Below are 16,200 nucleotides of genomic sequence, written 5' to 3' on the forward strand. Positions count from 1 at the left end.
GAACACTTGCTTATAGATTAGCAATTCCACCCGACATGTCAAGAATTCACAATGTATTCCACGTCTCGCAGCTGAGGAGATATATTCCTGATCCAAGTCATATTCTGGAAGCTGGACCACTTCTGGTTGAGAGCAATCTAAATGAAGAGATGAAATATGAAGAGATTCCGATTCGAATTGTGGATAACAAAGACCAAGTACTGAGGAGACGAACTATTCCATATGTAAAAGTACAATGGTCCAACCACACCGAAAGAGAAGCTACTTGGGAGTTAGAAGAAAAGATGCGAGATCAATACCCTTATCTCTTTGAGGAGCATGTTCAACCAAGTTTCGAGGACGAAACTTCTCATAAGGAGGGAGGGATGTGAGAACCTCAATTTCCAGCAGCTAAAAATGTTTCAGTAGCTATCAAAATTTCAGCAGCAACTCATATTTCAGAAGTTGGTATTTCTCCAGCAGACATGTATTTTCCAGCAGACAGAATCCAGCAACAGAAGAGCGAGAAAGCAGCAGACAGTTACTGATTCAGCTTAGACTTGTAAGTGAAGCATTAACATGGAATAAAGGCTGTTAATGTCAGATTATGGTCATTAATTGGGAGGCTAACAGTCAGAATTTGGCGTATAAATAACACTCTCAAACCTCTGAATTGAGTTACACAAATCTTGAGATTATCACTTGAATTTTCGAGCTAAGAGAGTGTTGATTTTCGAGCAGTAGAACCAGTAGCAAGAACAAGCAGATTTCAGACTTCAACCGAAACACTTTTAGCAAATTACTGTAAGTGGGCTTATGTATAAATATCTTGAAATCAGTTTGTAATATCTGTTTTAAAGCATAGTTTCTGTATGTTTGATTTATGATATCTTTTTCGAAACACTGAAACTCCCTAGTGAACTAATGGTAGGAATATATATTCTGAACATTTCTGAATTCTGATTCTGATTCTGGCCTCACCCCTTAGAGTAGAGAACATATAGGGGACTGATATCAGTTTAGCCATGAAATTCACTAACGTGCTTAGTGCTTACTAATTCTGACTTTTGTTCTGAAACTTCTGAATTATGATTAATGTTCTGAAAATAAGAGTTTTCTGTATATTATTGTATTATTGTTTTTGTTGAAAACGATTTCGAAAACTGGGAGTTATTCTCGCCCCTGGTTACTGAGTGACAATCATATCAATCACCCACCAAACCCATCTCAGATAAGAACGAGGAATAGTTGATAGAAGAAGAGGAGCAACGTCAGTTTTGGGGCTGGTGATGAAGATCGTTGTTCTTAGTTCTGATTTATGTTTAATATTCCGCTGCATATGTTCAGGCATTGTAATTTTATGGTTTCATATTTCCGCTGTAAAACATTCATCATTGAGTTGTAATAGACAATGATTATTATGAATAAAAGACTGGTTTCTGAAATTCTGTACTTCTGAGGCTTGTTGTTTTCGAATGTAAATTTGGGAGCAACGCCGGTATCAACTAACCCCCGTCCCGGGGCGTGACATTAACCCTATCAATATATAGCTTTCCATGTATGGCAAAATTCTCATTCGCCATCACCTCTCGAAAAATAGATGCACTTTTTATTTGTAACACCCAAGCCTCTCCACCTCCCCACTCCCTCAAAACGTGAAAATATATACTTCTGCAATCTTAAAACACCATTATGTAGCCTTAATATCACAATAATGGAGAGTAAAGTGTGATTAGTTTTTTTTTAAATAAAAGACCAACTCTTCAAGCCAATATATAGTGCGCTAAACCCAACACAAATCCACACCAAAATTCTATAAATTCTCCCTTTATACAAGAATTGTCAAGGTGCTTTATCATTCCAAGTTCATTCCAACATTCTGAGGAATTTTCTGTTGTTCTACAATCTGTAAGTGAGATTTTGTTTTAAACTGCATATTTTACGTCAAAATAAAATATATTTAAATGTATATTTTAGAAGTCTGATATTTCTGAAAATATGATTGTTGATTACTGATTTTTGTGTACTGAGTAAATTATGAACTGAATGATAGGGATACGTATTCTTAACACTAATGATTATAGAGTATAGTGTATTTCTTATCATTGGCATCACTACTTAGAGAACTGATATATATATATATATATATATATATATATATATATATATATATATATATATATATATATATATATATATATATAGGGTACTTATATCAATTTAGCCATGAAGAAATAGTTATTTCAGTGCACTTGTGAAATTTGATTATTGTTATTACTTATCACTGAATTTGTGATTACTTTTCTCTGAAAATTATTTCATCTGCTGTCAAAATATACTATTATATGTGGATTTTTTCGAACTGGATGATTCACGTCCCCATTTGCAGAGTGACGATTATATCACTCATCTTTTCCAAACTCCTCTCATATAAGAATGAGGATGAAAAACAGATCCAGTTTTGATGATGAATAAAAATATGTTTGCAGCCGTTGTTTAGTTTCATTTTTATTATATTATGTTTTACATTCACTGATGTAAAATATTAAATTATTTTGGAGTTTAAAAGATAATTCTATATATTATGTTTTACATTCCACGGTGACATTTAAGTTGTATTAGAGTCGTTAGGTTCATAATTTGATTGGGAGAAATTCTAGCTATAGGCGACTCAGTGCCTACTCTTGAGCTCCTAAATGCCATAAATTTGAGTTACAGGCACCCTGGCACCATAAATTTGAGCCTCGGACACCTCAGTGCCGCTAGAAGGTGCCTCAAGACCAAACATTCAAGGCACACGAGCCTAGGTGCCTAGGTCTTTTTCCAGTTTTGAAAATTATTTCATAGCTCATAAGTTTACTTAGCAAACTCAGAATTCGATTCCAAAAATTTTCGAAAACCTCATGACGTAGAAAATGTCTCAAAAAATCGTGTTAAAACTAATATTGTAACTAAACTATCTATCTATCTGACACTAATTTCCAATTATTATTTTCATTGTCATCAAAGTATGAGCAGTTAGCATGAAGAAATCAGCTAGTGAGAGCACAAGACCTTGTGTGAGGATATATTTGAGATGTACACTGTAACTGATAAATTCCTCACACACGATCACTCACACATATACAAGAGAGTTGAAGTTCAAAAATTAGTTGAGTGAGTCTTTCACAAAGACGTAAAACTTGTGTATGTATTCTTTGCAAATGAGACATTAAACAATATGCTGATTGTGAGGTGCTGCCTACAATCATGAGTGCTAGGAGTTCAGTTTAGGCAGTGGGTAAGTTGTAGCTGAACGGGTTTGTACAAAGTGTTGTATAAATCAAAGTCTTCTAGTGATCCTTCCCAAGGGGAAGAAGGAGTGACGTAGGAGTATTTAAATCTCCGAACATCCATAAACAAATTCGTGTCTATTTGTTAATTGCATTTACTTATCATTTCCATAGGTTTAAAGATGCATTGTTGAATCATTTTATGTGTTCATCAAATTCCAAAATATTGTATACCAAGTGTTTGATAAAATGCTTCAACTAAAATATTTCTTCTCATTCAACTTGCATATATTTTAAATGCTTTACAAAATATTTAATCGGTTTATACGAAGGATTATTTCGAGTATCTTCCGCTTGATTTTTAACCAAACTCGATTTAATTCATCGATGTTCAATATTTCAAGAACCGAGCTATTGTAGCTCAACGGTGATCCCCCTAACCGATCCCAACAACTGATGATAATCAAGCTTGTTTTAATTGTGGGAAGAAGGGACACTTCATTGCAGATTGTAATAGGCCCAAGAGAGACGATAAAAATCCATTTTAGAAGAGTTGTATAAATATGAGAAAATATCTTACAAACAAAAGAAGGATCAGAAGGTTCTAGTTGCTCAGAAAAGCAAGAACAAATGGGCCAATTCAATCAAGCTCGGAGATCTCAAATATCGAGAGTGATAATGGGAAATTCCAGTGTCTCATGGCAGATGTGAGCGGATATCATAAACGTTTTGTTGGAAACTGTTGATGACATGATATTTGACTTTGGACCAGTTGAATTTATTTGAATGAATCTTTTCACGGCATAATATATCTTGGTATACTAGTATAAAACACTTTCGCAATTATTCCAATGCATAAATAAAACCTAATAGATAAGTCAAGAAACTCTAGTTGTTCACAACGAAAGGAAATTGACAATCTAAGTGTAAAATTCACTTTGCAAGTGGTTGGGAATGATGATGTGCGAAAAATGTTCCAAGCAACTATAAATGAGAATAAACTATTGACGCTTCTAATCAATTCTTGTAAAAAATCTTCTTCTTCCATTGAGAATATGCACAAGTCGTAAAAATAGGTCGGAAATAGAATTGGTTGAGGGTTTGGCAACAACGGGAGTATTTGTTGGAATATTTCATGTTTTCAATCTTGCTTTATTTTGATGTTAACAAAACAATTTACCAAGTGTGCAGTTAGCTGAACGTAATTGAAGCTACAAAGAATGCAAACTAAAAGTTCCAACTGATTGATCGGACTGAACCAGTTCAACTGATGAATTGTAAACCAGTTCATCTGATTGTCCAGCTGATAGGTGGTTCAGCAGAAGACCTTCAAAAGCCTGGCCAGCTGATGAAGAATTCATCTGATGAAGAGCCCAGATGACCAGTTCAACTGAAAGAGTGAAATCAATTCAACTAACGAGTCAACTGATTTCACCAGCCGAATCGAAGATCAATTCAGATGAACAAATTCAGAGCATCAATTAGAACCAATCAGTTGCAAAACACGATAATCTTATTCAATAGAATCCAGCTGCGGACAAAGGTACAAAAGCAATTGTCCAATCAAAGGACAATAATAGACGTTGCATTAATATTTAAAGCCAAAACATTCTAAAATGACTGTCGAAAAGTATAGACATATTTCAAGGAACAAATTCAAAATGCAACGGATACAATAATTGAGTCTCATTGTATGATCAAACTTTGTGCCTATAAATAGAAGATTAATATCAGTGAAGACTATATAGAACAACAAGAATGTGTGAAGAAGAAAGGCATGCTAAAGATTTATCAGCTTATAAGAAGCAATCAGCCTAGTTGCGACAGAACACTTCAACGTGTTATCAGCTTAGTTTAGAAGATCTTTTCCCTTAGTGTGTGAGAACACCTTCCCAGTGTATTCTTTTTTCAGTTCTCACACACAATCACACACTATCACATATATCAGAGAGTTGAACTTAAAAGATCAGTTGAGTGAGTCTTGCACAAAGATTTAAAACATGTGTATGTAGTCTTTAACACATAGACGTTAAACAAGTGTTGGTTGGAAGGTGTTGCCTTCGGTCTAGACTAGGAGTTCAGTTAGGCGGTAGAGTAGGTCCTGAGCTGAGTGGATTTGTACAAGGTGTTGTATAAATCAAAGTCTTCTAGTGTATCCTACCCGAGGAGGTAGAAGGGGTGACATACGAGCAGTTGAAGTCTCCGAACATCCATAAACATATTTTGCGTTTTTTTGCTTAACTGCTGATGAGTTCAGCTGATATCAGTTTAGTTCCGTCCATAACTGAACTGATATAAGCCAGAATGGATCCCAAGTAGTTTTCAGTTATTCAGTTGCACAAGGTATAAAACTGATTAGCTTTCTTAAAAAATGATTATTTCGTGTATTTTATGCTTGGTTTAAAGCCAAACTCGATCTAATTCATCGGTATTTACATTCTTAGAACACGAGCTATTGCATCTCATTGAGAATATCGTGTTTGAAGCACCCTCGCAGGTGCCCGAACCGTTCCATCAATTTCTTATGAGGAGGTACTCAATCGTGATTAGAAAAAGTAAGTCTAAAATGATGAACTTTTTCTGGTCTAGCACGATATATGCATGATCAGCCAGAATCCCAATCCAAAAGAAATGTAATTTTTGAGAATAAGGTCAAACATAGAAGTTTAGGCTATTTTGAACCGGAAAGTTCTACGTCCAACCGAACTTGGTTTAAATGCAGACAAAATCAAGATGGATCCACGGCCTCAAATTGGTCTCGCAGAAAACCAAGTTCAATTGTACATTACTCTGTGAATGAAAACCTATTCACAACCACATTTGTATACATATACAAAAGAAATACTGACTGAATGGAAATGGTGAATGGCATAATAAACATTTGGTGAGAAAGAGAACACATCACACAACTTCACCATCTTATGCACAAGCTCACACTCTTTTGGATACACATGAGTAAGGATGTTAGGCTATTTCAAGTATGGGTCCTGAAGAGATTAATTTGTTCAGGACCCAATTACTTTTGGGTATCAAAGGTTTTATTTTGATTGATTGTAGGCTTCAAAGAAGAAAATCATCAAAGAATAAATATGGTTTCTAGATATTGCTTGCTCCAGAGACATGACATGTAATATCAAGTTATTATCCAATTTTATTAATTACAAATGATTAAGAATCACATTCAGTGATAACTCCAAGGGTAAGGTTGTGGGTAAGAGTGAGATTATCCATTGCAAGATAGTTATTAAGGATGTGTTACTAGTTGAAAATATTTGCTATAATCTGATTAACATTAGTCAACTATGTGATAATGGTTACTATCTTGATTAACAATGAATCATGGGAAGATCCATGATGATATCTGGAATGGAAAATAGCCAGAAATCTCTTACTTCCATATATTTGGTTGTAACTGCTTCATTCATAATAATAGTACAACACATCTAACCAAATTTGATGTCAAATCTAATGCTGGTGTGTTTCTAGGATATTCTTCTATTAGTAAAGCATATAGCATTTATAATCATAGAACTCTAACAATTGATGAATATTTGCATGTTTTATTTGATGAAACTTTAATTTGTCATTATAAAAATAATATACAAGATTTAAGTAGCAACATATTATATGCTACTAACATTGTTCTAGCAGTGATAATGAGATAGTTGTAAGAAGAACGATTGGAATCATTCATGAAGCAAGTTTAGCTGTGAATGAAGAAGCTGTACTTAATCAAGTCACTGAAGAAGTTGAGTTAGCAATTGATCACCATAAACAAATACCTCGAGAGGAGGATGTTGCAGATACCAATGAAAATCCAGAGATCCAACAACAAGATCTAAATCCATTTGGATAATTTCTCTAGTAGAATAAAAATCATCCACTCGAGCTAGTCATCGATAACCCGACCACTCTTGTTAGAACTAGAAATAAAATTATAGATGAGTTCATACATGTTTTCTTTGTTTCCCTACCTGAACCTAAGAAGAGAGACGAAGCCTTAGAAGGAGATTAAAAATAGATAGATGCAATACAAAAATAACTAAATCAGTTTGAGAGAAGCAAGTTTTGGCAACTAGCTCCCCGATCATCTAATCAACATGTTATTGGAACAAGATGGGTGGAATAAAATGGATGAGAGTGGATCAGTAGTAAGAAAGAAGGTTATATTTGTAGCTCAAGGATATAGACATGATGAAGGAATAGATTTTGATGAATCATTTGCTCATATAGTTAGACATGAGGATATTAGAATATTCATTGAATTTGCTTCATATAAGGACTTTAAAGTCTACTATATGGATGTTAAATCTTCATTTCTTAAAATTTTGCTTAATGAATAAATTTATATTGAACAACCACCTGAATTTATTATTCAGATTCATTCTAGTTATGTGTATAAAATTGACAAGTCTTGGTATGTATTGAAACAAGCTCATTGTGAATTGTATGATACTTTCTAAATTTCAGCTTGAGCATGACTTAGTGATTGAAATTTTCGATAAAATATTTTTTAAATTTACTACGAGCGGTCATGCTTTACTTGTGAAAATATATGTTGATGACATAATTTTTGGCTCCATAAACCCAAGGTTTATGAGAAATTCTCCAAGTTAATGTACGAAAAGTTCCAAATGAGCGAACTAATACTTTTTTCTTCGTTTTCAAGTTAAGCGGCTATATACATGCATCTTCATCAACCATGAGAAGTACACCAAGGATTATTAAAGATGTTTGGATGGAAAATTGTGTTGTTGATGCTACACTTACGAACTCATCAATCAATCTAGATAAAGATGGAGGGAGATATCAGTGGACATCACAGTGTATATATGCTTGATTTTCTATCTGATATATCTGACACTTGTCAGTTAGATATCATTTTTGTGGCTTGTTTATGTGCTCGTTTTCAAACTAACCCAAAACAATCTCATTATATTGAAGTTAAAAGCTTACTTAAATATCTTAAGATTACTTTGTGTGTGGGTCTTTGGTATCCCAAAGACTCAAGTGTTAACCTTATTAAATATTCAGATGCAGATTATGGAGGTTGCATCATTGATAGGAAGAGCGCCATTAGATCATGTTAGTTCTAGGAGAGAGAATAATATATTGGCTCAACAAGAAGCAGACATCAATCGCTATACCAACGGATGAAGCTGAGTATCTAGCCACTAGGAGTTGTTTTGCACAACTACTGTGGCTTCAGGAACAAGAAGCAGACATAATTTTTTTAAAAAATAAATATTTTTTATTGCAAAAGAGCCAATAAAGCTCAAACCACAAGTCGGATTGTTCAACACTTGCTCTAATAATGCTTAGACTCAAAAAATAATCTTATTTTAATTAATCTGGTTTGGATAACCTGATCAATTATCAAAAATTCTAGACTAAGGCTACTTGGTTATATTTAAGTTAGGCACATCCGATTAACTCAATTCATATATCCACCCCTTGAAGATGATGCCACTTGAGTCTTATCTAAGATCTTATCTCATTAAAGTGAGAGAATAAAGAAGTTTTGCGATCTGTGAAACTCCCAAAGACTAGCTAGATAGGTAGTTTTACAAGTTAAAGCGGTAAATTAAAGGATGAAATCTTGAAAATGTACTGTTATAATTTAAATTAAAATTGGTAAGGAAATTTAGAAATAAGATAAGATAAGATAAGGCCTTGATGAGGTAAGTTATAATAACCGATATATGGTTTCGCCTTTTAGATTATTAACAATTAAGGACTGATCGGTATACCGTGGATAAAGAGATGAATAATAGTGTTTTGCATAAATTTATGCTTCAATTAAGATATATTTCGATGTCTTGTTTCGAATTCTATTTTTCTTCTGTATTGATTCATGTTGCGACATGTTTTGCTACATGTCACATTTGAACTCAAATTATATGCATATTTCAATATTTTGTGTACAATTGGCATCATATTCTTAGTGTTTCCCCAAAACCTCACCCCTTTACTTCTCTCTTCAGATAAGGGCGAAGATCAATTGGAAGATGATGAACAACACATGTTTTAGTGTTGCTGATCAAGTTCGAGACCTGAAGTTTCAAGCATCGCATTTTAGTTTTATTTTCCTTTACTTTCGCATTTGTGTTATGCAATATAAAAACATTTTTTTATTTATGTAATAGACTGTTCTATGACTATTTTATGTATTATGTGACTTGTTGTTTTGCGATTTTTAATTGTTAAACAATACCAATAGCGCGTCTTGGTTTCGGGACGTTACACACTTGTGTTTTGAAAATCCATATCCTAAATCATGTATTAAAATACAGCACAATTTCCACAATAATTTGAACTTTTATTATAATTTCTTCCTACAATCTTGTGATCAAATTCAATGTATTAATGAACAAACAACCAACTTATTGTTATTTTGATAATTATTAAATTTCTAAGATTAAATAAACACAATCTATGAATATTAAATATTTGCTATAAAAGCTGTCCTCATTGCCGCTCTTTCCCGACGTCGTAGAGCCCACACTACCAATAACTGAAGACTACCTGCCATTATAATTTATAAATATAATTTTTAGAATTATTTCAACTCTATATAATAATAATAACAATAATAAAAATAAATTACTAAATATATGAGAATCATCTAATAATTTTACTTGGTGATATAAAATGACAATACTTATTTTTTGATGGTACCAAACTCTTTAAATTTACAAAAATACGGGCACATATATTTTCTTTTATAATTGTTAAATTATGTGATTATATTATTAGCACAATTTGATATTTAAATATTTTCTCTCATCACATTCTTTTGGATAACTTTGTGTCAAAAATTTATTCTTTTGATAATATTTTACAACTCAACATGCTATTAAAATCACAATATAATTTGTTAAAATTTTGGAACGTCCTTAAAGTATATGTTAAACTAATTACTGATATTTATTCCAAAGTCGATCACAAATTTAAGAAAGAAGAAAAAATGTTAAACGTTAATTTTTTTCCGTTCAAGAAATAAAAACATAAAATAGTGTGTTATTAACAATTTTTTGAGTGTAAATAATAATGCATGTGTATTTTTACACGTATATTTTAGGAAGAATATTTAATTGTAAAATTTCCAAACCTTTGTTTAAATCATAATAGAACAAATATATATATATATATATATATATATATATATATATACCAATAATATATAATAAAAGATTTATAAATTATGAAAAAACATAATTGATGTATTAACAAAATGAAGAAGGCCCACCATTCAAGTGGGGGTAATGCAACCATGTGCAACCATATGGTGGTTGGCCCTTATCCAGCCCCACACTCTTTTCATCTCCACAATCCAAACCTATGAAAGTGAAAGACGAAAGACCATTTATCATAATTCATCCATTGATATTGTGTACCAAAAACATGAATGTCAAGAAGAGAGATTATCACTATTTATATATTTATAAATTTTTAATAATGAAATTCCGCCTGTGTATAATTCATTATGTTCTGTCATGGACGTAGCACTTCTAGCGGAAAAAAAAACATCGCGAAATGATCAGAGTTAGTAGGTTTGAGCTTTATAACATGTTATAGTTAGGTCGAAACTATATAATTTTATAATAAAAAAGATTTAAAAAGTTTCAAGGGTTTTTTTTAAGAGGTGATATTAACAAATTCTCGTTAAATTTATTAAATCGGTACTTGAACGAACACTACTTGTAAATCGCTCGAATCCCTCTGTTCTTATTTGTTAATGAAAAAGAAACTTAAAAATTACATATTAAAGATTGATTCGCTTAGAATTATTCTCACCTCCCATTCTCAATCCATTCTCTTCCCTCATATTCTTCTTTTTCTTCATTCCCTTCACACGTTCTTCCTTTCACATTTCCCTCACCAAATTCTCTCTCAGAAAAGAAATATACAATATATAATTATTATTTTAATATAGGAAAAAAAAATTATCAGACATTTAGTTTGTTATTGTCAAGAGAGAGAGCTTGTGTCAGAAGACTGTGCAAAGGAGGTCCCTTTGAGTCAGAAGAAAATCTTTACTTTTAAGGGTAGAAATAATATTAAAGAACCTCCAAATATATACACCACTTTACGATCAAATCCACAGCAAAAGCTAGATTTCGTTAGAAACAAAGCTGATCTCTGAAAACCCTAAAGTTTTTTTTTTCACTTGTACGACGCATTTCTTGTTTCTTGCCCTCCATTCCCATGACTTCTGATCATATTTCTTCACTCAGAAACCCTAGTTCCATTAAAACTAGGTTTGCTCGTCGATTCGTCCTGGCCCTCAAGAAACTGAGCATGGATAGATCTTCTTCACCTGTTTCCATGGCTGACAGATACAAGAGATATCGTATGGTAAGAGCTGCGGCCTATGCATCCATGGCTTCTTCGGTAGGGCCGAAACGGGCGTGGGCGCGAGCCCTTCTTCGCAAGATCCGAAACCGCAGGATGGGTAGTAATTTGATGAAGAGACTGCGTAGTAGAACCGATGTTCTGAAGAAAAGAACTGTGCTTAAACCAAGAAACCACAGAGTAATGGGTTCAGAGCAAGAAAACAGTCTCCGGGAGCTCGTCCCGGGAGGAGAAGGGATGGAATTTTACAGATTGTTGAATGAAACTGGTCACTACATAAAGTGCCTCAGAGCCCAGGTAAAAGTGATGAAAAATATTATCGATCTTTATTCAAACTGAGCTATATGCATGCATATACATATATTATATATATGTATACTTTTACCCTACCTTTGTATTTGTCTGAGAAATAAATTATAGGGTAATTAAAATAAGTGTTGGTTTTAGTCTCTTCTCTTTTTCCTGAAGGATTGATTTTAGTTTCTTGGCTGTACAGATACATGAAGTTACTTTTGTGAGTCTATAAATACGCACTGGATTTTTTTTCTTTTATTCTTGTGCATATTTACAATTTATTATTATTATAATTGGTTTGCAGAAAAATATTTGACTGATATTTGTTATTAATTAATACCACTTTTTAAGTACTCAATTTGTCCAGAAAAAGAAAAAAAGGAAGAAAATATGATACTGCGCTATAGATCTTAGATTAAATTTCATGGGATGTTTTTCTTTATTTTTTTTTGTTTTTTTTACCTCTTTGGTTATATATAAATATATGTTTTGCTCTATATTTTTGCTGAATTTGGTGGTTTATTTATTTTTTATCACTCTCTCTTTAATAAAATATTTTTAAAATCGGGAATGATTTTGTTTGGATTAATGTAGATTTCATAGAATTTCATGTTTCATTTAATTTATTTTTAATTTTTAATTTTTAATTTTTCTTAACAAAATATTTAATCCCAATTAAACATGAAATCAATATACAGAGATTTCTATGTTTTTTATTAAAAAAAATTCTGCAATACAATTTGTAAATATATAAATTAAATCATGAATTTGAATTCTACCTATACTGCTATATGTCATATGCATTGACAATATTTATTAAAATTAATAATATATTTTTCTTGTTCCGTTTTTTTTTCTTTTTGTGATTAAGGTTTTGATTAAATTTTAATTCCATATATGTACACGCGTAAGTAGGTGTATTCTACAAAATTAATCTATTAAAGACAACAAAAACTCTTATGATACTGTTTCACGTATCAATTTTGTGAGACTGATCTTCTATCTGACCTGATCCATTCCAAAAATATTATTTTTATAGTTGTTTCATAAATATAGATGTCATTAATTTTTATTTCAGGGTATCTATTTATCTCTCTATTTGTTAGCTATTTTTATAGTTCTTCCTCTCTCCCTGCAACCAACGACTCACACGTTTGTTTCCAAAATGTCTTTAACTAAGTATTTGTTAAATTAATTGTGTCCCTGCACGCCTTTTTCTTATATATATTTATTCTATTTTATTTATATTTTTTAAATAATTTGGTTGAGTATTAAACTTAACTTAACATTAATTAAATAATTCAAGAAACATCCAGTTAAACAGAAAAGGTTTTGTTGAAATTAATTGCTTTTAAGTCAAGTTTGATATTGAACATTATTAATAAATTTTGACATTTTTCATTTAAAATAAAAAAATATAAAATATGGATTTTAGAGCCAAAAAAATTGATTGTCGCGACTATTTTATGTGAAAAAACTTAAAGAGGGTTTCAGTAATTGTTCCTTACGCTTTTAATGTAACACGGAGCAGGTGTATTGTGTTATGCTTTATAGTAATTTGTTGTTTTATTTATTTCTTATGATTTTTAAAATAAGAAAATTAATAGTATTATCGATTTTATTCAAATTTTTTATTAAAATTATATTTGATTTACTTACAAAGTTTGAGAAAATCGAGAAATAAAACTTTTTTTGATTCGTTTTGTAAATGTCATATGAATGCTTTTTGTATGTATCACAAAATGTGCTTCCAATTTGATAAATTGAGATGAAAATGATTATTAGATAAATCTTCCTGATTTTAATTATACGATGGCTGTTACAACAGAGTTTCGAATTCGAAACTTCATCTAGACTTTGGTGACAAATGAGTTATAAGTTATTGGAAAATATATATAAACTTAATTAGCTAAATTATTTGCTTCTCATATATACTTTATTAATTGAATATTTTTGCATCTATTATATGAATGCACAAAGATTCTAATGTGTGATTTATTTTCTATTATTTTACTAGATTGATTTTATTTTAGCTAGATTCATAATTGCAGACAATTCATATATGCACTGTAAAAATATAGGATTTTCAATATTTTCAATATTATAATCAGAAATATTCTTGAAATTTGTTTCTTTTTCTTTTTAAATCTATGTTGAAGAACGGTTTATTTCATCCTACCTATGTGGGCATTGTCCCCATGATAGGATGGATGGTCAAGATTTGTCCATGCATATGTAGGACCCACAATTTTTTTTTGAAATTGTATGTTTGGCAAGATCTTGGCCATCCATCCTTTCATGGGGGCAATGCCCAAGGCATCATTTATAAATTTATATAAATATTTAACTGGCTACTTTTTAGGAATAAATTAAACATGATTGATAGACTTATTTTTAGGTCTGTGTTCACAATTGTCAACAAGATTCTTCTTTGAGAGCATAAATTCTATTCTCACTCACATATTAGATTCTAATTCTTTGAATGTGAAACAAATTAGGGTAAGTCTATCATATTTTTGATTAATTATCTTGAGCATTTCTTCTAATATATTATTAGAGAGGATTCTCATGAAACTAATTAAAGCATAAAATATTTTACGGAATTATAACGCATATTTTAATGAGAAAATTACGACTTTGGTCCTATGATTTGTCCATTTAGTCCTAAAATCTTTCGATTTGTGGTTTTAGTCTAGTAAATCGGTCTTATTTTCACATAATTTACTCATTTTTTTACAAGAACTGATGTGGTGTCGGATATATCATCAATTTCCAGCGCCAAGTTACCAACTTTGAATATCACATCGTCAATTTCTAATGTCACATCATTATTTTCCGAAGTTGCATTAGTACTGCGGTGAAAAAAATACTAAAAAAGAACAAAAACCAACTTACTGCACTAACACTGTAACTTGAAATATTTTGGACTAAACATAAAATGAAAAAATTACATGATCAATATTATAATTTTCCCATTTTTAATTATATTTTTATGCCTCATGTTATAGCATTCTATAATTACTCTACATTATATTTATATATTATGCATGTATATTGGGCTGCATTTACATTATTGAAGCTATTTTTTCTTATAAATTGAACTAGGTAGAGGTTTGGTTCTTTAGTTTGTCAAAATTTTATCTAAATATTATAAATTGATAATTTTGTGTAGTTAGTCTGATTTTTATCCGAAGTACAGACATGTTCCACCGAATTTAGAACTTGAACGAAAGTGAGACTGAATATTCAAAGCGAAAAAAAAAACAAATTATTTCATTAATGCAAAATTTTAACCAATTGAAGGATAACAATGGTAAATAAATCGATATATAGTAACAATGTTAGATTTTCTCATTATTAAATTTTGGAAAAACTGTTTTTCATCCTCTATGTTTAGTTATTTGCGATCAGAATTAAATTTTAGTCAGATATGTTAATTTCATATTTTGGGCAATTTCGGTAAATTTTTTTTGCGATTTTAATCATTTTCCATAGTAGTACTTACATGTCATTGAATACATTAACGTCACACCAGCGCTATATCAACACCACGTAGAAAAAATACTAGAAACTAAAAATTATATACTAAAACTGAAATTTCGTAAGACAAAAAACCAAAATCGCAAAAAGAAAAAATATAAAAGACGAAATTTACAATTTTTCTTGAAGCAATCTCGATCGTTTTAAAAGTCGTGAGATGCGCAATTAGAAAAAGTTAGGCAAAATGTGCATTACCAACTTCAATAATTGTGGAAGGGAATATCGAAGGAAATTTAATTAGCTTTCAGCCAGCTATGCAACATTTCTCCAACTTATATGAATAAGACATTATCATAAAACAATCCTAATACGTTGTATATATAATGGTTAATTAAGACATTATCATAAAACAATCCAATTTTTTGTGTATATTATTATAAGATAGGTAGAAATTTTTATTGCAAGATATCTAAAAATATATTAAGACAATAATCGATATTTTGACAGCTTATAATTTTTTTTAAAAAAAAAATTACCACACAAAATTTCAAAACTTATTAGATCGAGCGGAGATCGATCGATCTACGGCTTATATATAAAAGCTATTCGACTGTGAAAATAAACCATATATAGAAGGGTTAATTAACAGATTTTATTTCACGTTAGCCGTGGATAGAATTCAATCTTGTCTCGTAAATGCATGGAGATGTCTATATGCAGCAACTGTACGTATAACAAAGTTACCGATTTCTAGCAAACTAGGTGGATACCCATCTTTTGGATCGGTCGGAGAACAGAAGTAAACTTTGAGATCACAGTC

At 31.2% G+C, this 16,200-nt stretch overlaps 1 protein-coding gene across 1 annotated transcript; it reads left to right on the plus strand.

Annotated features, from left to right (window-relative positions):
• The first annotated feature begins 11,047 nt into the window (after positions 1-11,047).
• On the plus strand, positions 11,048-12,158 carry LOC140834014 (transcription factor IBH1-like). The gene has a single exon (XM_073198587.1). It carries the CDS (start codon positions 11,460-11,462, stop codon positions 11,943-11,945), a length of 486 nt encoding a protein of 161 aa, XP_073054688.1. The 5' UTR covers positions 11,048-11,459; the 3' UTR covers positions 11,946-12,158.
• The last annotated feature ends 4,042 nt before the right edge of the window (positions 12,159-16,200 follow it).

Source organism: Primulina eburnea, chromosome 6 (assembly GCF_022965805.1).
Source record: "Primulina eburnea isolate SZY01 chromosome 6, ASM2296580v1, whole genome shotgun sequence".
NCBI lineage: Eukaryota > Viridiplantae > Streptophyta > Magnoliopsida > Lamiales > Gesneriaceae > Primulina > Primulina eburnea.

Excerpts from the sequence above, each read along its gene's own strand:
- LOC140834014 (XM_073198587.1), top strand. The coding sequence starts at position 11,460 with ATGACTTCTGATCATATTTCTTCACTCAGAAACCCTAGTTCCATTAAA.